The 23,547-nt window shown below is 43.8% G+C and overlaps 1 protein-coding gene across 9 annotated transcripts; it reads right to left on the bottom strand.

Annotated features, from left to right (window-relative positions):
• Positions 1 to 504: 504 nt before the first annotated feature.
• C1QTNF4 (C1q and TNF related 4) lies at positions 505 to 22,672 on the bottom strand. 9 transcript variants are annotated; one of them, XM_080396828.1, is made up of 4 exons: positions 19,300 to 19,810; positions 17,324 to 19,065; positions 5,425 to 12,445; positions 505 to 2,035 (listed from the first exon to the last, which is right to left on the bottom strand). In XM_080396828.1, the coding sequence occupies exons 3-4, from the start codon at positions 5,459 to 5,461 to the stop codon at positions 930 to 932; spliced, it is 1,143 nt and encodes a 380-aa protein (XP_080252954.1). In that variant the 5' UTR covers positions 5,462 to 12,445; positions 17,324 to 19,065; positions 19,300 to 19,810; the 3' UTR covers positions 505 to 929. The 9 variants fall into 9 exon arrangements, with proteins under 9 accessions (XP_080252954.1, XP_080252956.1, XP_080252955.1 ...); XM_080396830.1 differs by having other exon boundaries at positions 17,324 to 18,380; XM_080396829.1 differs by lacking the exon at positions 19,300 to 19,810 and having other exon boundaries at positions 5,425 to 5,521; positions 11,175 to 12,445; positions 17,324 to 19,292.
• Between the last annotated feature and the right edge of the window lie 875 nt (positions 22,673 to 23,547).

Raw genomic sequence — 23,547 nt, 5'->3', positions numbered from 1 at the left:
GTAATGCCCTGCAGTCAACACTGCCATTGCATGGCGCGATACTACCCACACTCATACATTATGAGCCTGCTCCTCACCCAAATATTAAGAGATTTAAAACACATTTGTAGTTCTTCTTATTTACCTTGCTTCTGAGCTTTCAGAGGATGGTCCATTCACAGATTTGAGCCCTCATCCTCTACTACAAGGCTAGAAGCCTACTTTTTTGTTTGTTTCTATATGTATTATTTTCATTGAATGAAAGCTGAAGTTCCAAAACACAGCTTCTTCATCAATGTCAGATTGAGAAAAGCACCAAATGTCGTGAAACTTGCAATAAAAACATAAGAGGTACCAACACTTCACACCATGGATGATAAAAAAGAGCGTACAGAGACAGACTGGCTCAGTAGCATGTACTGAAGCTCCTATGATCACCATGCTTCTTTCTCTCCTGAACTGGTACCTCAGCCAGTGACAAGCACACAGGTCTCCCAGGTAACAACAAATTCCAATCTGAGAAAATTTTACATCTTTTGTATTTTTATTACATTTATTTTCATTACATTTATTCCCTCCCCAGATATGCAAGGAAAGTCACCACATCCTTTGCTTTCTGGATGCTGGAGATCTGCAGTAACATTACTGCAGCAGTTTCCTGATCCTCAGTATCTCACTACACTGCCCCACCCCTGCCCCAAAACTACCTCATGCTTTATGCTTAAATCAAACACCAACACAGGACACTCACATACAACCTGTAAAGACCTTTCTATGGATCAATGGCAGACACAGAAGTGGCCCTGCAGATCGGGCACAAGCGTGCAGCATAAGGAAAGCACTGGACACATGATAGCATGCTCGAAGTAGAGAACAATATTCAAAGAGGAGCTATACCCAAGTCCACGGCACCTTGGTTTTTCTTATGCTCCTTGCACAGCTGCATTTAATTATTTTGACCCTTGGGGTTCGCTGGCACCTGGAAGCCGCTTTGGCTGAGCATCTGAATAGATCAGGAAGCCCGTGAAGGTGATGTACTTGCCATGGTTGCTGTAGGCACCATAGCCATCGTGCTGATGGCTGTAGAGCCAAACAGTGTCCCCATACTGCAGAGGCAGCATGATACTCTGGCTCTGCATCTCCCGCCTCTTGGAGTGGTTGTCATCATAGATCATGGCCTGCACCTCATTGTGGTTCTTCATAAGCTTCACTGACATAGTCTTAAAGGGCATTTTGCCAATGGTGAAGGAGAAATAGTACGCACCAGGTATACGACATGAGAAGATGCCAGTGGAGGAATTGAAATCTTTTCCAATGTTCACAAATTCGGTGTCAAATGTGATTGGCTCATGCTGGGTTTGCTTGTCATCTGTGCCCAGGAGACTCTGTGAGCGGGCAACAGAAAATGCAGAGCGAGGATCTTGTTCCCTGTTGGGTTGATCAGATAACACGTGTCGCTGTGAAACTTCACTTTGCTCTCTGGGAAGTTGCTGAATAGTGTAATGGTGTGGCCCCAGCTCTTGGGAGCTAAGAGCATTCTGGAAGAAGCCAGAAGTGTCTGGATAGATTAGGTAGCCATTGAAAGTTGTATAGGGGCCCACATTGCTGTAAAGAGCATATTTGGGATCTCCATGTAAACGCAGCCAAACTGTGTCACCGTAGTCAAGTTGCAGCATGGCACTCTGGCTGGCTACTTTCCGTTCCTTGCGGTGATGTTCATCATACACAATCACTTGCACCTCATTCTTGTTTCTCATCAGCATGACAGACAAGTTTTTCTTTGGGTATTTCCCAACAGTGAAGGAGAAGTAGTAGGCTCCAGGGATCCGACAGCGGAACAATCCAGTCTTGGGATCAAAGTCATTGCCAATGTTCACATATACTTTGTCAAAGGTAATGACCATCTCAGAGCTCCCTTCCATGCTGCTGGTTCTGGCCACAGAGAAAGCAGAGCGAAATTCACTACTGGTGTCTGCTGGGAAGCCATCTGTAGGCAGAAAAATCATGCAGCAAAGGAATCCAAAGAGGATCTGAACCTTCAGTGTCATCATTGTATCTGAAAGGAAAAAGAAGCATATTTTAGCAGTAATTCCATTAACTTCCAGTTTATGAGTTGAAACCCAGACTTGATTCTTGCTAAACAGACATGAAGGACTATGTCCAAATATTGAGAAGTTCCCAGTGCATACTCTGATCAGTGTACGGGACCATATCTCACTTCAGATCCCAGCACCATTTTGATATTTTTCTAGAGAGCGCTGGACCTTTTCTCCCTGTACTCATAGGAAGAACAAGAATCTTCTCCTTTGAAAGCCTCGCTATGCTACACTTGTCTGCAAAACACTGTGTTGCTCACAATGCAGAGGGATCTCAGCTTGCTGGGGTTTGCCAGAGCTTGCTTTTGTAGTGCTTTTATTCATAAGACCAAGGATGAGACAAAGCCCTACACAGACCCTGTATTATATGACTGAGATACAGCTGAGGGTCAGGGAGAAGATGACATATGCTCTAGAGTTGCCCATGCAGATGCCATCGCCTAGCCCTGCACTAGCTGTCTCACAGGATGTGGAAGCTGGAAGCCGAGTAAGTTGGTAGACCCCGTAATTCAGACAGACTTCACCATGAATCTGTGAAGAGTGTAAAGAAACTAAAAAGGGGAATGTTGTCCTGCTTTCAGCGGGGATAGAGTTAATGTTCTTCTTAGTAGCTGGTTAGGGAAGGAAAGGATGACAATGAAGAAATTGAATGAGATGAAAAAAAGGAAGGAAAAAAGAAATAACAAAAGGTGAGTCTCCCAAAGTATAGAATCCCCAAGAGAGATCTGAAATACCGAAAGCATACCCTATCTGGATAACAGACCAGAGAGAAAAAACTTCCTTGACCCTTGAAAAAAGCGGTAAGTTAGGAGATAATAGGATTTTTTCCTTCTAGTTTCTGTAATTTTTTTGGACCAAGGCCAAAAATCATCTATTAATGCTTTCAGGCTGAAAACAAAACTGTCAGTCATTCCAGTGAGAAGCTTTTCTCTCTGTCACCTCATTGTGCTTATTAAAATATCATTCAGGCTGGGAGGCAACTGCCTGGTTTGCAGTCTGCTCCATCTGTCACCCCAGAACTGGTGCCTTGCCAGCCTGCAAACAATGAATTCACAGACCAGCAGAACAGGAGCAAAACATGCTACTTGTTGGGGGAAGGGGTGAAGACAAATCCTGAATTAGAAAGGATAAAGGGGGAAATATTTGAATCAACTGGGATGGCCGAGTAATAGAAGTAAAGCAGATGTTATCCACATAGCCTGTGAGGCAGCAATGGGATCCTGTTTTGGCAAGATGTGATACCTGGAATCACTCACCAACAGGAATTCAGCTTGACCTACAGTCCCTGCTCTTTCACACTTCAGAATAAAACTGAAGTCTGAAATGCAGCTCTAATAGATATGAAACCAAGAATGAACTAGATTCTCAATTACATGAAAGTGACACACTAGCAAAGACAAAATCAAATATCCATCCATGCCCTAATTTTACATTAGATTACTTGTCTCACAAACACTTCAATATTTTCCCCCATGCCCCTGTTTTCCCTGCCTTAGCCTGCTTCTCCTGAGCACATCCATAGACCCCATGGGTTGCACTGAAGGGTGGTGAGAGAACTCACTGGTGTCATACTGAGGCCACTTTGAATCATATTTGAAAGGTCACGGAGATCAGAAGAGATCTCTGGTGACTGGAGAAAGACAAATGTGCCCATCTTCAGAAAGGACAAGTGAGACCACCCAAGGAACTACAGGCTGACTGGCCAGTTAGCTCCTCACTTTCGTCCCTGGGAAAATCAGAGTGTTCTTGGAACACATTTCTAGGCAAAGGACAGGACATCATTTAGCATGTGTTGATCAGCTGAGGGTAGATCATGTCTAACCAAACTGATTGCTTTCTTGTGAGAAGAGACCAGTGGATGTCACTTATCTTTTAGCAAGGCTTTTGTTAGGGTCTCCCAGAGCATTCCTGTATCCAAGTTGTGATGTTAGAATCTAGATAAGAGGACTACTAGATGAGTGAGAAACGGGCTGGGTTGTCAGACTTACGGGCTAGTAGTGTTTAATATTTAATTTCAGATGTCCTCTTTAATATTTTTCATCAATGACCTAGAGAAGACGACAGAATACCCTCTCATCTAGGATGCAGATGATACCAAAACAGAGGGCTTGTCAATACACTTGGAGGCACAGCTACTATTCAGAGGGACTGAGACAGGCTGGAGGAATGGGCTGAAAGGAAATTCAGCAAGGATGAATGCAAATTCCTGTACCTGGGATGGACTGACCCTGTGTGTTTGTACAGGCTGGCGACTAACCGGCTGGGGAGCAGTGCTACTGAAAAGGATCTAGGAGTCCTGGATAACAATAATTTATACTTGAGTTGTTGCTGTGCCCTGCAAGTAATGAAGGCTAACAGCACACTGGGGTGCTTCAGCAGAATGTGGCCAGTAACCACAGGCAGTGATTATTCCCATTTAGCTGGCATTTGAATGACTCCAGAAAAGGGCAGCAGGATCTCCAGCAAAATGGATCAGGTCTGGAGCACCTGCCCTCTGAGGAGAGGCTGATGGCCTGTTTAGCATGGAGACAAGAAAGCTTTGGGGGGAACTAGTAGCAGTCTTCCAGTATCCATGAAAAGGTTACTGAGATGACAGAACTAGGGTCTTCACTGATGTGCATGGTGGGAGAATAAGAGAAAATGGTCATAAAATCCAAAGGGAAAAGTTCAGACCAGATATAAGAAAAATAATTTTATGCTGAGGGCAATTAAGGATGGAACGGTTTGCCCAGAGAGACTGTGAAATCTCCATCCTTGCAAGTTTTCAGAACCAGGCCGGATTAAGCTGTTGAGCAACCTGGTGAGCATACAGTGTTGGCCTTGCCTTCAGCAGGAGGTCAGACTAGAGACCTCCTAAGTCATGATTCCTGGTTCTATAACTGATTCCCATAGCTACTGCCTTCTCACAGCTGAAAATTCACTCGCTACTAACTCTAGTGATGACACTTACATGGAACTAACCAGCTAATGGCAGGTCTCACAGACAGACTGTCTTTCATCCAGCAAATTAATTTAAGAAAGCATTTTCAATGGAACTATTAAGGCATTGCTAATTGCCATGCATCTGCTTTCATGCTGTCTTCATTTTACCTCGCTTCGCCATTAAGTTTGTGAGCTCCTCAGGGCAGTCTCTCTTCCCATGTCTGTACAGCACTTGGCTATTGCTGCCATTTAAACAACACTAATAGGCCCTAACATCCCACCAAGAACTAAATCCCAAACTGTCACACTGTGAGCTCAGCCTCTGGTTCAGCAGTATTATTTTCGCAGAATGCAGAGTGCTCTATCTAGCATGGCAGGTTCATTTCAGCTTCCAGCTTAGAAAACCAAGCCCTAAAGGCAAACTTACAGGGGCTATTAGTTGTTTCTGATTCATATTCATCCATTGTAATTCCAATGATCACCGTAGTGTGGCTGCAGGCAGAACCAGGATGACTGTGGCATGGCTGCACAAAATGACAGGAAAGGATTTGGCATTTGTGCTTTTAGACACACTAACAAGCCTGGTTCTAAAGCACTGCCTGTGCCCCAGAGCTCACTCAGTGTATCCAGGAGTCAGGGAATACACTGCAAACACACCACCGCTGGCCAAACCCCCACAAAATGACAAAACAGTTTAATAAACTCTGTAGTTAATCTGACCTTATGTTCCTTCAAATGACCACTATCCTTGTTTCTATCCCAAAGCTCGTTTATTTGTAATAAGGTCACTTATTAAAGGTTGGATCACTCAGTTACAGTTGCAAAGACTCTCTCTCTGCTGTGGCAGTCTCTTACTTATCAGCTCTTTCCAATAACTTATGGGTAAGTCATTTAAATAAGGCAGTTAATTATGCTGTGTTTCTATTAGCAAGCTGTTTCCTTGACAGCTCCCACTCACCACTTTCAGGACTATTTAGGTTCCCTATCTTTTTAAAATAATTTAGAAAGTATCTAATAACTGCCTCTCATACTAAACCAATCTAAGAATAATTTGCCAATCATTAGGAAGACTCAGTTAGCTACAAGGCTGCCATAAACAGAGGCAACTCACAACAACTCTTGGACTTGAGTATTAGCATAGCAAGTCTGAAACATAAAGCTTCCAAAATGCTCTGTTACTCCCCCAGCAAATGCTCCTGGTGCCCAATTCTTTTACTGGGATAGCTCTCTTACAGCAGGGAAGAGATAGCACCAGGGACGTGAGGCTGGTCATGGACACTGTGATATCAGCCTTAAGTTCACGCTATGACATAAGTTTCAAAACTGCAGAGTTTTGAGTGAAAGACCCAGGCTGGAGATGAAAAGCAGGTCTTCATCACGGGCCCTTTGTCCCCTACTCTACCACTCCTTATTGTTTTAGCATGACAAAAGTATGCAATGAAGCTAAGCAGACCCAAAGGATAAACAAGGTATGCTACTGCCTTTACACTAGGCAGTACCAACAGAGACAGCAGCCCTCAGGGAAGAAGTCAAGCAACTAATTTTGGAATAGGAGGCACATAATACATGATGGAGCTAAACAGGTCTCAAAGGCACTGACATTAAATTAATGACCTGAAGAGGCTAAAATGGTAGTGACTCACATAACAGAACAGAAGTGGCAAATCTTTTTTGAAAAAAAAGATGCAGAATTCACCATTTGCATGGCCCAGGAAACTTTAATAGCTTCATGCTTGCTGGAGGTGATTTTTCTGTCCTAGAACAGAATCAATCCACCAGTGGAAACACAATTAGCTTTACTCTCCTACTGAAATCCATGGATTTACAAAAGGACTTTCAATAATAGAAAGGTCACCCCATTCCTAGACTTGCAGGCCAGACCTTCTTGTAAAACTCACAAGGGTTTTCTTTTTATTCCAAAATATTAATGAGCTAGATTCCCTGGTCCTACCTTAGGCAAGAGTCCTTTAATTTCCGTGGGAGTTTAACTCAGAAGGTCACTGAAAAAATGAGGTATGAAGCAAAAGTGAAGCAGTGCAGTTGGATTAACTGTTAGTAAAAGTTCTTAAAATCCTGTAAGCTGTAAGAGCAAAGCTCTGTTCTTCCTAGTTCTCACTCTAATATTTAAGGTCATCTGCAAATGTTTCAGTTATTTGAATCAGTGAAAGCCTGTGTAATGAACAGCTGTCTCAGACTATAGTTAGCAAGGTAATTTTTTTCCCAGTTACCACATACTGTCTGTTCCACTCATCCAATACAGATTAAAAGCATCAGATAATGATGCAAATGCATCACTTCTCCAACATCAAGAAGAAATTAATTGTAGCAGATCCTCAAAAGCAAAATCTGTATAAAAAGTACTGTGTGACAAAATAAGGATTCACTTATGGCTTCAGTCTTCCTCTGCTTTTGATGCATGTGGTTTTTTGAACTCTGGAACAACCCTGAGAGGCACAAAATTGTCTGAAGTGTAGAATCATAGAATCGTTTGGGTTGGAAAAGACCTTTAAGATCGAGTCCAACTATTAACCTAGCATTCAGGATGCTTTTTGGAAACTATAAGCCACACCTTGAATGACAGAACTGTATGGCATTAATATAGAAAGTACTTAATTTTAAATGCTTCCTTGAGTCAAGGGAGTCCTTTAACATAATAAACCAGCTTCTGTGTACTCAAAGATCTGTGGAGAGACAAAAAATCTTTTGAAGTGCCTTAGCTCCAGCCATACTCAGGAAAAGAAAATTAAGCGACTGTATTTTGGCATAAACCTCTGACGTTAGCCTGCCCCTCAGATTATTAATTAAACGTGCTGTATTTCAACTGAAGCCCTAAACTCTTATTTAAGATAAAATTATGATATACAAGATTCACTGATCAAAATGGAAACATGATAGTACTAACATTAAGATTTTTCTTCCTATAACAGCACTGAAGGAAATTTGTTATACACATTTGAAGTGCCAGGGTGACAACTGTGTCTTTTGTTTTGGCTACTGTGTATATTTTAAAATATATTCATTTAGACAGAGAAAGTGGTGTTTTAGTAGAGAAGATGGTTGAATAAACCCTATGTTGGAGCAAGGAGTTATTCTAACAGACTTAATGCTTTAAAATGTAATATAATATCTTTTTACATCCTTTTCTAAGTGAACAAATTACACAAATCCAACTGTTTACTACGTACACACTCCTCAAGCAAACAAGACTAAAAACTGTAAAGCAAGGAACCTACTCTAATACTGATCAGAAGCGGAAGAACAGAAAACATTGTTAGAACATTTGAGTCTAAACTGTAGTTCATAAAATGTGTTGAATGCTATGAAGCTGATCTGCGCATGCAGTTAAAACAAACTGCTGATAAGCTGCCACCGAAATCACACCAGCAGTAAGTAGTGAAAAAAACTGGCCAATGCTGGGAATGAGTTCAGTGATGAATGGTTTCTGGGAAAGCGTAGGCCAGAGAAGACTGGAAGCCATGGCCTGAGAAAGCCTGAAGTCTGCTGCTGTACAGTGTTTATTAAACACTGCTACCTTTAGACATAAAACACTAAGACCATTTCAACAGTAGGAATTTTTGCATGGATCCTGTTAAGAGTTACAGTAATGCCAGAGTTAAACCATCTCTTTTCCCACCCCCAAACCTAATTTCCTTTTTAGCCTGGTTTATGTGTGCATTTCTTTCTTCTGGTGCACGCAAAAAGATGCTGAGCCTGTGGAACAAGGCTTTGTTGAAGCATCCCGACTCCCCAGGAGGAACCGGATTGCTGCACCAGAAGGCAGATCACACTGGCATAAAGGATTAACAGAGACAGCCTGGCCTGGAATACCAGGAGGTATTTTTATAGGTAAAAGCAAGTAACTGACACTTTGGCAGCACATGCCATAAAGATCTCAGTTAAGAGAGAGAGAGAGGAAGGCCCCAAAAGGCAGGCTGGCCAGTGCCAAAGCTAGCTCTAAAGAGACAGAAAGGGACAGAGACCTCCGAAAATGGAGTAGAGGGCAATTTCATTGTTCCAGGTGGCTGGGCTGGAAGCCATGTGGTGGGAGGACTGGGGTTTTTTTTCACTTTGCCTGTGGAGGTAAAACCATACGAAGCACAGGGACAATGCCAGACGGACTGCCCCAGCAACAGACCTACTGGAGTGACTGACACTTATGAGGAAGAATGCTGAGCACAAGCAACACAATTCAGGCTATTTCAAGGAAAAATGGGAAATTATTAGTTAAAAATGAACAAGACTTAGTTACAGAGATTGTTTTATTTTAAACTCCTCACTTGGCTTAAGATATTTAAACCATGGTAGTCTGCTGAATTGCACATTGCTGTACTCTGTAGAAGAGCTTTTAAAAGATGCTTACAGTCTAGAAGACATAGGATAGGGCATATAGGTAATAACAAGCAAATGTAGCATAAGATTTCTGACTTTTACTATGATAAGTATGGGAAAAAACCAAAACACTGCAGGATTAAAGGTGTTAAAATGAAAGCATCAGCAAATAAGATGGTTCCATTTCATCCTTCGAGCAGCTGGAGTCAACAAGCAAGATCCAGTTACTACGACAGCAGTGCTAAAGGAGAATCTGAAGAGGAAGGTAATGGCTATACAGATCATGAGAGACTCTCGTAAGAGGCAATGAGGGAGAAAGTTTAGAAGTGTTTGCAGAATACATTTCTGGGTTAGGGAGAAAAACTGGGAACCTAAGGAAGACACAGATGGGCTCAGCATCACAGACTACTCTTGTAATTTTTCTCTTTTAGTAGGAGTTTGGGCAGGAAAAAGATGAATGGTTTTCCCAAGAACTATGAAGCACGGGGACTTTAAAGGGTTGATAAAGAATGAAAAGGCTGTTTAGACAGCCCCACTGAACACAAGCTTGTTCTTAGGTTTTCCTGAAGTGGTGGTGTAGTTCACATCCTTAGGGGCTTTTCTATTTTTAAAAATATCTCTGCATTATAATCATTAGGGTAAACAAAGCTTTGAATGACAAAGTGGAATCACTAGGTGGGTGGAATGACACTAGAACCAGTACTCTAGAACCAACTCAGATTCTAACCCCTTTATTCTTTCAATTTTATTGTTACATACCATGGCCCAGTTTTTCTACCCCACTTCCTTCCAGTGAAGGAAAGTTTAGTTCTTGGGATACTCCCCTCTCCTTCTGTTAACAAATGAAAGTCCATCAACAGTTCAGAGACTATACATAGGTATTTACAGTATTTACTATAGGTAGGTATCTACAGTGCAGGTAACCATTGATTTTTTTAAACCACACTTTCCTCTATGCAGCTAAGCAGCAGCTTCCTTCAATGCAGCTGAATGAAAATTTTCATCCTCCAACCATGCAGACCAGAAGAGGAAGTTCCTATGCTGGTCTCAGAGTTGATGCCCTATTTGTCAATTTTCTTTCAATCCTTAGTTGTAACAAATACTTACAGACATTAAAGGAAATTTCGTCAGGATGAGAGTAAGTGTTCCAGCTAAACACAGGCTGTACTGGCCTTCCTTCCTGTTCCATACTGCTACTTTCATTCACATGCCCAGCTGTCCAGCAGACCTGTCAGGTACAGCTCAACAGTTGGGGAAAATCTCACAATGATCCTTTGATGTTCTCCTCTTGTTCTCTCATTAGGAATGAAAACAACTCTTAATAGTGGGTTTATTTGTCCAGGAACTAATAGGAACCCGTGGAACCTGACACCTATAAAGCTGCACTAAATAGGAAAGTTATTTTAACTCTATACATTACAGGAATTACAACTTTTGTGTTACACCTTCCTGTTGAAGACTGTTGTACATGAGATTGTGAAGACAGTATAAGAGATATTGGAACCTGTGGTGTTCTCTCAATGTTTATTTATTGTTGTATCTATAATGGTTTTATGTCTTCAGTTTCCTTCCTGTGAGTCTGTGCTCCTGCACTGTGCATCAGCCAGTATCTAACTTCAACTGCTATGTAAGGTCCTATTAAAAATATAGAAAAAGTTTTAGATTTTTCTTGCCTCTTTTCTTCTCTAGCTGCACAGCCACACCTTCTCTTTCTCTCTCACTTGAGTGGGCACATAATTCTCATTTTTCCTGGAATTCTGTGCCTGCAGTTGTTGCTTCCAACCTGTTCCCCCACTCACTGGAACGCTGCCCTCCAGTCATTGCTCTAAGACCTACAACATCACCCACCTGGATAAAAACTAGAGGGAATATGCTGGTTCTTGCTTGTTGATCATTAAATCACAAGTTTAGATGAGCCTGCGGAGTCCAGTAGTCGCCCCCAAAGGGTAATTAATGGATAGCTGAGTGCCAGCTGGGATAACATGCAATGACAAAAGCATTTTTGTTGCCTAGTCATGTCTGAGCTCACTGACTGCTGAGCATTGATTTAGCGATACAACCAAAGATGTCCACAAGTTGGGTAACTCTGGTCCCCCTCTTGATTACCTGCAGTTAACTGAAATTTTCAGGAAGGATAAGATTCAGTTCCCTTTGCTGGATACATCAACTTGTAACACTGTTTCATGAATGGAAGCATAATTGCTTTGCTCTTTTTATCCATCAAAGACTGCACTATACAACTTTGAGAAAATGTCACATGCTATTGACTGGTATTTTCTGACAGCAGACTGCAAATCCATCTGAAAAAACTCTGTCTGTACCGGGGCATTTGTCTTCAGGAATGTTGCTTTCCTTGGTAGTTTTTTTCTTGTCTTGACAGGTAAGGCAGGAAAGCATGCTGTCTTTTAACATCTGCCATCCCACTCAGCCAAAACATCATTCATTTCTTTTCATGTCCTGCTGTTTCATTACTGTGAAGATACTCAGAGAACACTGTGAATTGCACTGCAGTGCTGCTCTTTACTTCCAACATGCTGCAACATCTCAGTCTGGAAATTCACTGAGCTCTACTTTAGTGATGAAGGTGATACAAGCATTAAGAACCATGTATCTTCCATCTCTGCTCTGGCATCTTCCTTTCTGCTCCTCCTCCTGCTGGGTCAGGACACAGGCCTGGAGCTGGAGAACTGAGAAGAAACAAGCACCATGCACTCAGCACCAAAACAGAGGCCAGTATTATTCCAGAATGAAAACCTTGCTCTGACAAACTCTGTTTGGGGAAAGGGTGGCGTCAAAGTCCACATATGCTAATGAGTCTTTTTTCCAGTCCTGTTCTTTAATCGTCTGACGTGACAATCCTGTTGCTTTCATACCCAGTGCATTGGTAGACAGCTCAAGAAACAAAAATTTAAAAAATAATAATTGCATGTGACTACTCCCCACTTTTGTCACTAGACAGTCTCTTGAGACCCAGTCTTCCCTTGGGTGGTACAGCAGTTCTTGATTAACAATGACATTCTGCAATACACATGGTGCTCTTCAGTATCAGTTGCTTTTAATGCATCAGGTTTATCAAATTCTTGGCCCAGTAGCATTCTTTCATGTCTACAGATACACAGCTAAAAGTACCAAAGTAAATTAGCAAAGTCAGTCATTGTCATGTTCGTTAATACTGACCCTTCACAATCAGCAATGTGCAGTTCCCCATTTCCAGTGGTCTTTTCTGCCAAATCCCTTGTAATGAGACCTCTCTGAAGAATCCCTATAGGCAGCTGGAACCTGGGCCCTTCCAACTATTTCTCAGAATGCTATAGCTGGTGCAAACAAGACATCCCAAAGCTGTGAATTGATAGCTGTTATCTTCACGAAAACGTCAGTTTCTGCTTCCACTTTTTAAACTCTGAGTATATTTTGGGCCATGCATTTAATCAACTTGTCATCTTCTTCAACAGGGAGCTATGAAGGCCCACCCTTAAAACCCATACAAGTAAAGTTTTTACAATTGTGCCTTTTAACTTCAATTTTTCTGTGACAATCTGACACAGAGGTGCTGCTGCCCGCAAGGCAGAGTCTACTGCCCTGGCTGGAGGGACAGACAGAAACATTTGCTGAACAATTTCCTCAATACACACATTGTTTTTCAAAGTCTTCCCATACCTGCTTTCTGGTTTTATATTGTTTCCAGTATTTAAAAAACAGCAATCCCCTCATGATGACAGCAGAATTGCTTGTGTGACTTATTCTGTAAAACTCCATCTGCACTGGGAAGCTGTTGGTAAAAGGCTTTGGCATTACCATTAAAAAGCGCTGCTGGACACTGCTGTTTACTCATCAGTTCCTCATTCACAGTGAGAATGTGCTTAGAGCCTGTCAAGTGTTCACAGATTCCACACTCATCTGCGTGACCAGCCAGATTCCTCCTAGGCAAAATTGCCTTTGACAGCTTGAAGCTGCTGCCTCTGATTTTTGCTTATAGGAAAAGAATTTTGCTAAAATACTAAAACAATGATTGCAGCAATCCACTGGCAGCTTTTACGTAACTTTTAGACCCTAACTGGACAAATTAAAAAAGAAAAAAAAATAGCATGCAGGATATGGCTGCTCTGAACACTGTTATGCAGATGCTTTATTTAAAGCAGGATATTGTTACATTGCATTAAATATGCAGATCATACCGACAGAAGTATCATTTGCAATAGCCCACACAATTTCCTCACAATTGCACTGAGAAATTTCAGCCATGCACCCCTAAACCCAAATGTACACATTCAATATGTATTTCAAGCCAGTGTTCCCTCTACTCAAATTCTTTCAGTCCCCTACCTTCCTTCTAGCTACTTCTGTCTAACACCTTTCCTTCTCAAGACAATTATCAACAGCTTCCAACAGATTACCATCCGTGGAACCCCCTCCAGCATGTTCAATAGTTTTCTGCCCAGCCTCTCAGATTTCCTCCCAAGCTTCCTAGAGAACAACCCCTCCACCTTGTTGCCTCCTCCCACCAGTAAAAAGGAGATTTTTTTTACAGCAGCTATCCTTTGCTTTATCTTCTTCCAGAACCACCTTGTTCCAAAGCTGAACCTCCTTTAGCACTGGGTCACAGAAAGCCTTCTTTTGGATACCCTTTCTGTCTCTCAAATAATGACTGGGTTTCATATACTCATATGAGATGCAAAGAAAGCAAAGGGAAGGATGGAAGAAGAAGCAATGAAATAAACTCAGGCAAAGTAACACAAGCTAATGTGAAGCACTGGTCAGTCCTTGGGTGGAAAGGATATGAATTTACTTTGAAATACCTGGAGCACCAAGTGACTGGCTTTCTAAGCAAATCATAATTTTTCCCAAAGTATCCAAGCAGCAGTAGAAGAAGGGAACAGCAGGAAAATCAATCAGAGCTTATATAGTGTCAGTTTGTGCTCACATGTCCCAGAGTAAATCAAAATATGAGGATTTCCATCAATTTATGGATAATTCTAGTGTAAGAGTGTTTAAATGACACCAGATTATAATGCTAATATGTTACAGTTCACTGAACAACAGCTGCATGAAAACAGCCTTCTAAAAAGCGCAGTCTAATTCTTCATTTTCTCCTTGTCTTGTTGATTCAACACAGATTTTTTTCCAGCAGTTGCTTTGCAGCTTTTCAGTCCCAGAGAGTACCTGTTTTCATAGAAAAAATTCCCTATTGCCTGGTTAGTATAAAAAACACTACTCCTCCCAGTGTGTCTTTAACTTCTCTAAGAGCTTTTCTTTTTGTCTGAGTGGAAAGGTCTAAAGCCTGGGGGGAGAGGAAAATCTTTCTCCCTTTAGAGGATTAAAAAATTCTTTGGCTGGGCTCAAAACATGTTCTATTCAGGATCTTATGTGCATCACTCCACTGCAGCATCCAAAAGAGATGATCATTGCTCTCTTACTTCTTTCTACCTATCTCCTCAAAGAGATCTAGGGTTTTTTTCACCATGCACAGGGGACCGTCTGTTCCATTTACATTAAGCAATATACATAAAACCATGAATACTACAGGACCTAGATTTTCTCTTCCTGGAGAAATGCCTTAAAAGATCAGTTGTAGAACTGTATTTTATTTGTATTCTGAAATCCAGTATTTTACTTCATTTTATCTCTAAAAAAGCATTTTTGGACTATGGCCTTTCATTCAAGGAGTAAAATACTAGAAGAGTTTGTATTTTCAGTTCAGACCATTTTGGTTACTGCTGATCCTCATCCATTTTTCTTCCATATCATTGTTTACAGCATTCATAGTCTCAGTCAAGCATCTAATCCAGGGAATTCAGAACGTCCCATTCCCTATGTCTTCTCCAAAAAGAGAGACCTCTTTTAACTGTCTTCTGTTAAGTTCTTATTTTTCTTTCAGGCTCTTTTCAAAAAGAGCTGCAGTGTTCTTAGGGCTGTGCTATCCTTGGATATCAGACAAACATCAGAACAGGGTCAGCAGGCAGCTTTTATTTCATTTGCATGAGATGAGCATGCTGCCTTCATAAAATGATAGAAGAATGGTCCAGAAGAGAACTTAAGATGTCAGATTGTCCAAGGTGCTTTTCCATGATAGGATCACTAGCCTAATTCCATTCTTCACAGACACTAGCTTAATTTCATTCTTCACAGATAACTAATTTGTTCTCAAAATGGAGTCTCTTCACAACACCCTGAGACCAAATATCCAACAGTTTTTATTATCCTAGGTCCTAGAAAATTATTCCTGCAGTCTAAAATAATCTTTCTTTCTGCTACTTGTTGCTTTCTGCTGCATCCACCATGAGTCCAAAGAAAAGATCATTCCCTCCTCTATTTTGTATCTGAAGATAATATTCCCCTGCCAGCTTTCTGGTCTTTGGGCTAAATAATTTCAGTTATTTTAAACTGTCTTGCAGGTCAAATTTTTCTGTCCTGTGATGAGTCCTGCTGCTCTTCTCTAGACTCTTTCTGATTGAATCGCACCTGTCTCAAAGTGTAATAACAAAATTTTGCATAGCCGGCAAGCTGAGGCTTTAGTAATACTGAACAGAGCAGGAGGATTGTTTCATATGTCTTCCAGGCTATGTGTCTTTTATATATCTGAGCAAGATGTTTGTCTTCATTTGCAACAGCATGACATTGACTCATGTTCAGCTTGTGATCTATCATAACATTCAGATTCTTTTCTGCAGAGTAGCAATCTAGTCATTTACTTTTATCTTATGCTTACGCAGTTGATTATTCCTACCTTATTGTAGTACCTTGCATTTATCCCTACTGAATTTCATCCAGTTCTTTCCCTAGCAGTTCTTCCAATTTGTTGGAATAATTTTGAATTCTAATATTCTCCTCCAGCATATTTCAAGCTTCACAGTTTTATGTCCCTGACAAATGTGATACACCCACTCTTTATATTACCATCCAGGTCATCTAAGAAAACACTGAACAAAAGCAGATCCAGGACACACTGACACAGCTATCATATCAGTTTTAAGCAGCTTGTGGCCTCTCTGAAGGACTGGCACAGGCTAAAAGCACACAGATTATGAGGCATGATTAAAGAACCTACCGTTCAGAAAATCATGCTTACCCAGTTATAGCCTTCTTCACCTGCTATGCCCTGTGCTTCACCAAAGCAAATATTTAAATTAACGTGCAGCCACGATCAGGAATCTCAACTTTTACTTACAAAAATCCAAATCTCTCACTCTTATGCCACAAATATCTTTTAATATGTAAAATGAACAAAAGCCAATTCTGATAGAACCTGCTGGAATACTGAAACAATGAATAGGAAAAATGTGCCCAGCTCTCTTCATAGACTTAGGGATATATTAGAAATGTCATAATTTATCACATTCACTGTAGTTACACCACAACACATGTTGGAAGAGATGCAACAACGCAGCTAGTTGATTTCAATGGACCAAATACTTTCTTTGCATCTGCCCTTGACCAAAGGACTACAGGTTCCTTCCCTTGGAGATCAGGCACCAGCCGTGGTGGTCACAAGCAGGCACACAGCAGACAGTAAGCCTTTGTGTACACAGGAATACTGACAACAGTGGCTTGACTCTGTCATCTGGCACTGGCTCTCATTCCAGTACCAGTCTCCCCAGATTCCTTAACCCAATAGGGACAGTTTTCCTGGCACTGTGGCTGAGGCACTGGCACAGCAGAAAACATGCATGGGGTGAACTGACCAGCTGGGGGGTGAAGAGGGAGAAATAGGACTTTATGAATTTGTACTGTTTCCCAATGGAGCCCTTGTAATCATTTGTTAGCCTCTGGAGTAGCCAATTATTGCTTGCTCTGTGATCATCCCCTGATTCTGGCTATGTTACCTCTGCTGGAAACCTCAGACCTTTGATCAGATGCAGCGGGAATTCCTCCTTTGTACTCTAACCTGTCTGGAGGAAGGATGCAACTAGAGAGAGACCTTGCAGGAAAAGAAAGCACTCGGGGAGACAAGGGATTGACAAGAGAGCCAGCAGCACAGCAATTGTGTATTACTGTCTTACCTCATTTGAGCATCAGGCAAATTTCCTTACCTGGAACAGGGGCAAAGGGAAAGGGAAAGGAAAGCTGAAAGGAAAAACAAAGTCCTGACTTTACTTCAGCTTGGGTCTGCTGGGTAATTTGACCTACACTAAATTTCTGGGTGTCAATCAAGAAAAGCCAAAGCTTTTAATCTCTGCTGGATGAAAATCGGAGCCAGTCTTTCAAATATCGTATGATGAATGATCAAATTGCCAAGCCTTAATGTGTCTTCCAAGATGGCACAAAGATCCTTATCCCCACAGACAGTCAGTAAGCTGTAATTCTAAGGCAAGTGGAACATAATTTTCCTTAAATTGTGCACCTTGGAGAGGAACATACACTCCATATTTGGGGCATTTAAAAGGATGGGTGAATGGAAGAGTTCAGGAGTAAACTCCACCAAATCCTAACATCTGACCTCAGGTGCTGGTAAAAAAAGCCCTAGACTTCAGCATTTTTAAGACTCTAGCAATTTTAAGCTCTATTTTTTGCTCTATTCTCTTGCCTTAGAGTCAATGTAAAGATGAGTATCTCTTGGGGGGAGACGCTTCTCAGCTGAAAATATTATATTCTCAGAGGTACTCTCCACCATGGAAATCTACTGTCACTATCAGATTATTTCATTTCAATGCTCTCTGACTATAACTAACCATAAGAATGTGGAAATTGTAGTGGAATGACAGTGATCACTTGCAGGCTCACTTCATGTGCACTTTCCACTAGCACTGTCCTCTTTTACTTTTGGTCTTCATGTCATCAGGTGCTGTGCACAGAAGGTTAAAACTATCTTGGCTCTTTACACCTTAGACATACAGTGTTTCTCTGTGTGCCTGTGTTCATCTGGATTACTACTTGATACAAAAGCAAGTGTTCTAAGAATGGTGATCAACAGTCAGCCTTGCTGCTGTTTGGAAATATGTCTATTATCAAAATGAAGAATATAAAAGCTATCATACACCTACTTGACAATAGGTCACAGTACAGTTACCCTGTATTTCCGCAAGTTTATCTGCTGCCGTTGTGGGTCCACCCAGCCTCCTGTATTTGGAAAATATGAATGGTTGTCAATGAGCATGCTCTGGAGAGCACAGCACAATGGACAGATGATCACACTAGTAAAACATAAATAACAACAAATGGGATTCCAAGTTTTGCTGCCAAATCTCTGGTTCCAATGTATTTCATTTCTGCATCTGTTTATTCATCTACAAAACAGCAAACGTCTATGACACTGACAAATTTTCAAATTTAAATCAATTCCATGTGGAAGCCATAGGTTATCCATTATGGAGACCAAACATACTTTGAAAGTGTTGCTTCTTCCAAATGGAAAATACGAAACATGTTTGTAGAGCCTAGTCCGCTAACTGTTCACTACTCTAAATTATGTCTTTTTAGAGGGAAGGAGAAGGAATGTAGAGGGTAATGCTGCCCTACTGGGAATCCTCTTTCTTCCTTGACATATCTTTTACTGCTATAAATTAACCCTTAAGAATGGCTAGAAAAGCAAACAGTTGCCATATGCCTAGACAGGGTTGCAGCCTCATTGACAAAGTATTTCAAAGTCTTGTTACACATCATGTCCCTGGAGAAGAGAAACTGCAGAAGGTTGCAATAGCATCAGAATGAATAATTGAAGCATGGCTCATTCAGTATGTGCATAAACTGAAGGGTCACAATGCTGCCTTCTAGTCAGCCGGCAGCGCAGGAACTCACCGAGTGTCTGCAAGAAACATCATCGAGAGATGCTGACCCACTTCCCTGGGAGATTTTAGGGAGCGGGTTGAGATGACTGTGGGGTTGCTAAGTACACAAAGAAGGATTAAACTAGATCATCTGACATAAAATTGTACATTACAGAATCAATTGCACACGCTGTTCTTGGGAGAGCCCTTGGGACGCAGTTCCCCCAGCAAACTGAAGTAGAGATCCATGCGAGGTTAATGCCATTTCCCACCTGAAAAACTGCCCCTGCGGGAATTTTCCAGGACGCCCTTTCTCCCGGCCAGCCCTGGGAGGTTCTCTGACCTCGGCTCCACGTGAAGCGGGCCAGAATGTCATACCGTGCCCTTTCTCACATCGACTCCAGCCATTCAATAGTGGAAGCAAAAGAGGCGAGGGAGGGTCGCTCGGCCATTCCTCGCTGCTGTCCGGCCTCTCGCGGGGAACGGAGGGGGAGCGCAGCCCGCCCGGGCGGCCGTCGGCGCCCTGCCCGCCGTCCCGAGGGCCGGGGGCTCGGACACCGCGGCGTGCCCCGAGCGCCCGCCCTCCCAGGAGCCGCGGCCGCCGCCGCCAGAGCCCCGACGGCCCCTCAGCCGCCGCCCGGGCACCGCTCCGTACCGACGGCCCCCCGCTCCAGCCGCCGCTGGGGCCGGGCCCACCCTCGGCTCCCCCTCCCATCGCCCCGTCCGGCCGGGGAATCCCAGTGCTGGCCCCCGGCCCTTCAGGTGCAGCCCGGCCCCGCCGGCAGCGGCTCCCCCGGCACGGTACCTGCGGCCGCCCCGCGGTGGCGGCTCCGCGGCGGCGGCTGGCGGCCGTTGGCGGCGGTTGGCGGCCGTTGGCAGCGGTTGGCGGCCGTTGGCGGCGCGGGGCCGTTCGCGGGGCCGCGGCGCTGCCTGCGCACTGACAGCTCGGGAGCCGCGGCGGCGGCGGGGGCCGGTGCTGGGGAGGGGTCTCCGGCACCCGGGGCTCCGGCGCCGAATCAGTGACGGGAGGAGGGCCCGGGGGCGGGCGGGAGAGGGGAAGGGGAGGGGGGCTGCGGGGCGGCGGGGCTGGGAGCCCCTGTCACAGCCGGCGGCAGGTCGGCCTCCGGGAGGCGACGGCGACGGCGGGCGGGGGACGAGTGGCAGCGCCGGCACGGGAAGGGGCGCCGGGGCGATGCGGCGGGGCGAGAAAGCCGGGCCGGCCCCCCCGCTGCCTTCCCGGGAGGGGAGCGCGCTGGAAACCGGCGCCGCGGGATCGTGCACCAGCCGTTCACCGCAGCAGCGCCTGCGGCGGCAGAGCGGGGCCCGGGGAGCGCCCGGCGCCGCCCCCCTCCCGGGGCAGGCCGCGGCGGGGCAGCGGGCGGCGGGAGCGGGCAGGCCGCGGCGGGCGGCGGGAGCGGGCAGGCCGCGGCGGGCGGCGGGGCAGAGCGCGGTCCCCTCCGGTCCCTGGCGAAGCGCCCCCCGGGGCAGCGCGCCCGCCCCGGCGGCCCTCGGGCAGGCGGGTGACGGAGAGGCAACCACGGGGGAGACGACAGTGCTGTGTTTTTGGTTCACGTCTGACCTTCTGCTCCGGAGACGTGTGAGTCCAAAACCTTCTTTACAGACCGTCTGTGTTACTGGGTCCCGCAAAGGCTCGCATCTCTCTCCAGAAGGCTTGGCTTGCCTTAGATCATCAAGGATCAACAAGGCTGCTACTTGCTCCTTTGAAGGTCAGCATTGATTTTTGCTGACAGCAAAACAGCAGCCTTTTCAGGTTACTGCTCTATGTTTAAGAGCACATTTGGGGTTTTGAAAAGCATGTTTATTGTTAGCCCTGTAAAATCTAATGTTGACTTCGAGAGTGATGTTAAGATCTGAATGTTTAAAAGAAGTACTAGCTCTCCAGCACCAAAGGTCTTTCACTCTCCTATAACCACCTACTACGGAAGAAATCTGGATGCTAATGTACTCCTCTCAGTACTGATGGGGCACCTAGTAATGCTTCTCCTCGAGGATGGTCCAGCCTTCATTGCCTTGTGTTGGCATGCTCTGCTTTCCAACCCCCACCTCCACTCACCCCTCCTGTGGCAGGCACCAGGGCTTTCCCCTGTTGCAGCAAGCACTGGACACATTTGGATCAGTTTTCACACTTTCCACTCCTCTCCCTTCCTCATGGAGTGTCAGGTGCACCCTTGTACCATCCCCACAACAGAAAGCAAAAGAAGGGGTGTGGGGTGTGGGTGTGGGGTGGGGTAGGGGAAAGAAAGAATAGCTTTCCTCAGAGAGGAAAAGGACTGGCAGATGGAATGACCAGAAAGCCATTTGCTTTTTTTGTGCAAGGACACAGTTTATGACATAACAAGAACTTCCTTCCACTCTTCCACAATAGCATGTCTAATGTGGTGTGCACATCATATCAAATGCCTGCCACCACACAAATCCTGCCTAGCTCTCTATCCACCAGCATCTGCATCGTCCCTATATCTTTTTCCTCCCCTCCTACAGAGCAAAACAAAGGGAACGATGACAAGAAGAATGAAACATGAGAGAGTTACAGACTAACCCTCATGCGGTTCTGGTAACAGCTGTCAGCTGAAAGGAGTATCCTGGATGGCCTCACATCCAGCTGGTACTGCTGGCTAAACATATTTTGTGCTCTCTTAACAGCTTCTTTACACATTTCAAAGGACAGATTACTCAACACCCAGTTTACTGCTCCTGGAGGAGTGAATGGACCACTGACTCCCAGGAGATGAGTATGCTCATCTTGAGCATAGCCCAGACAGACGCATTCCTTTTAATCACCTAGCAATGATAGCAGTGATGACTAATTTTTCAACAGTATGATAGAATTGCCCTTCTAAATACATATGTTGCCTCTGGGGTCAAAGTGATTGAGTACTAAGGTACTACAGTACTATAAACCAGCATACATTTTGCATTGTCCTCTGTAATCCAGATGGGCTGTGCTCTGCTTTGCCTCTGCCAGTTGTGCCTGTGCCTCTGTGAGATTTTCTTTCTCACTAGGGCAATACTGCTACATGTCTTCTCTGTCCCAGCTGGGGAGAGGCAGAGGGCCGAGAAGTGGGCTGTTTTTCCCTGGAAAAGTGTTGAAACAGAGCAGAGCTGCCTTATCTGTGGGTCCCTAGGAATGAGGCAGGAGAAGGCAGAGCTTTTGTGAGGGGAAAGGAATACGCTTCCCAAAAATGGCAAAGGGAAGAAGGAAAAGCTCCAGAGCTCCTAGACCATCTCATACTGTTGCCTTCACTGCAGGTGAAAGTCTTGCCCACAAGGACATATCCCTTGAAGCCTCATAGGTGTACTGGAATGCTTTTTTGCTGTTAGTATCATGAAAATTCTCATGGCATAAGTCATTAATAAATGGCAGCCTTAGATGTGTAAGAATCAGTGTTACACAGCTCAGTTCAAGGCTCCATGGAAGAGGATGATCATACTTGTTTTAAAACTGATTTCAGTCACTTGCACTCATGATTTCACTCATTCATTCACTCATACCCACAAGCACCAAAAGGTTTGCTCAGGACTCTGTGTGTGTGACATAAAGGACAAGGGATACTAGCTATTGAATCCTTGGTATGTCTCTTAGGTTTGCTTACAACAAACCGTAATTTGGACAAGCTCTTTACATCCTCTAAGTAATAAGGCATATTCCTTATTACGAGTTTTATTTCTGTACCCTTTTTATTGATTGTACTCTTAGTAGTCACTATGTGCCATATTTTTAATCTCTGATCTGTACTGTATCGCTCTAAAGATGAGAACTGTCAAAGTAAATAGTGATTCAAACAAGCCCAAGGATTAAAAAGTTTACCACAAGAATATGTAAAGACTTACCAATAGGTAAACCGACTTACAATGGGACAGTATAAGGGTAAACAAAATAAACCTATGTGGTCCATTTTTGATGTCGTAACAGTTAACAGTGAGGTCCCTCAAAATTCTGTATTAGGCTGCTGCTGGTTTGTTTATTACTAACCTGGAAATGGGATGATCAGCTGTTAGCAGATGGCATCACTTGACTTACAATGGAGTCTCTCAACAGCAAAGAAAAGGCATCATCAATGACTATCATGGGTGAATAACTAACAGGATTTTTTGAGAGCCCACGTGCAAATCCTGTTCTTGGAAATGAAGGGATTTGGTGAGCTTCTGTTGGTTGGTTTCTTTTCATGGTCTGGGGTTCTATGATTCTTAGTCTCCTTGGGGGACATAAGCCTGTAATTTCCTTTAGAAGAATTCAAAGCTTGAGCCTTGGGGTCATTGATCGTATCAGGTATCTGGAGTGTGTTGTGATGGCAGAAAGCCAAGAAGGGAGATATTCTGGCTTTGTTGAAATCTAGAGTAGGTCCATCTAGAAAGGTAGGTCAGAGGGAAAGTATGATTACTTATGTAGAGGAATAGCTCTATGCCATGTGCATGAATGAGGAGAGAACAACAGATGTGATCAGTGCTGGATTTACTATCATTTCCTTTTTTGCTAATTCAAAGAGACTTTCGGTGCA

Source organism: Falco punctatus (assembly GCF_963210335.1).
Source record: "Falco punctatus genome assembly, chromosome: 7".
NCBI classification, from domain to species: Eukaryota; Metazoa; Chordata; class Aves; order Falconiformes; family Falconidae; genus Falco; species Falco punctatus.
The sequence above is the reverse complement of the archived record's forward strand: the minus strand, read 5'-3'. Positions and strand labels throughout refer to the sequence as shown.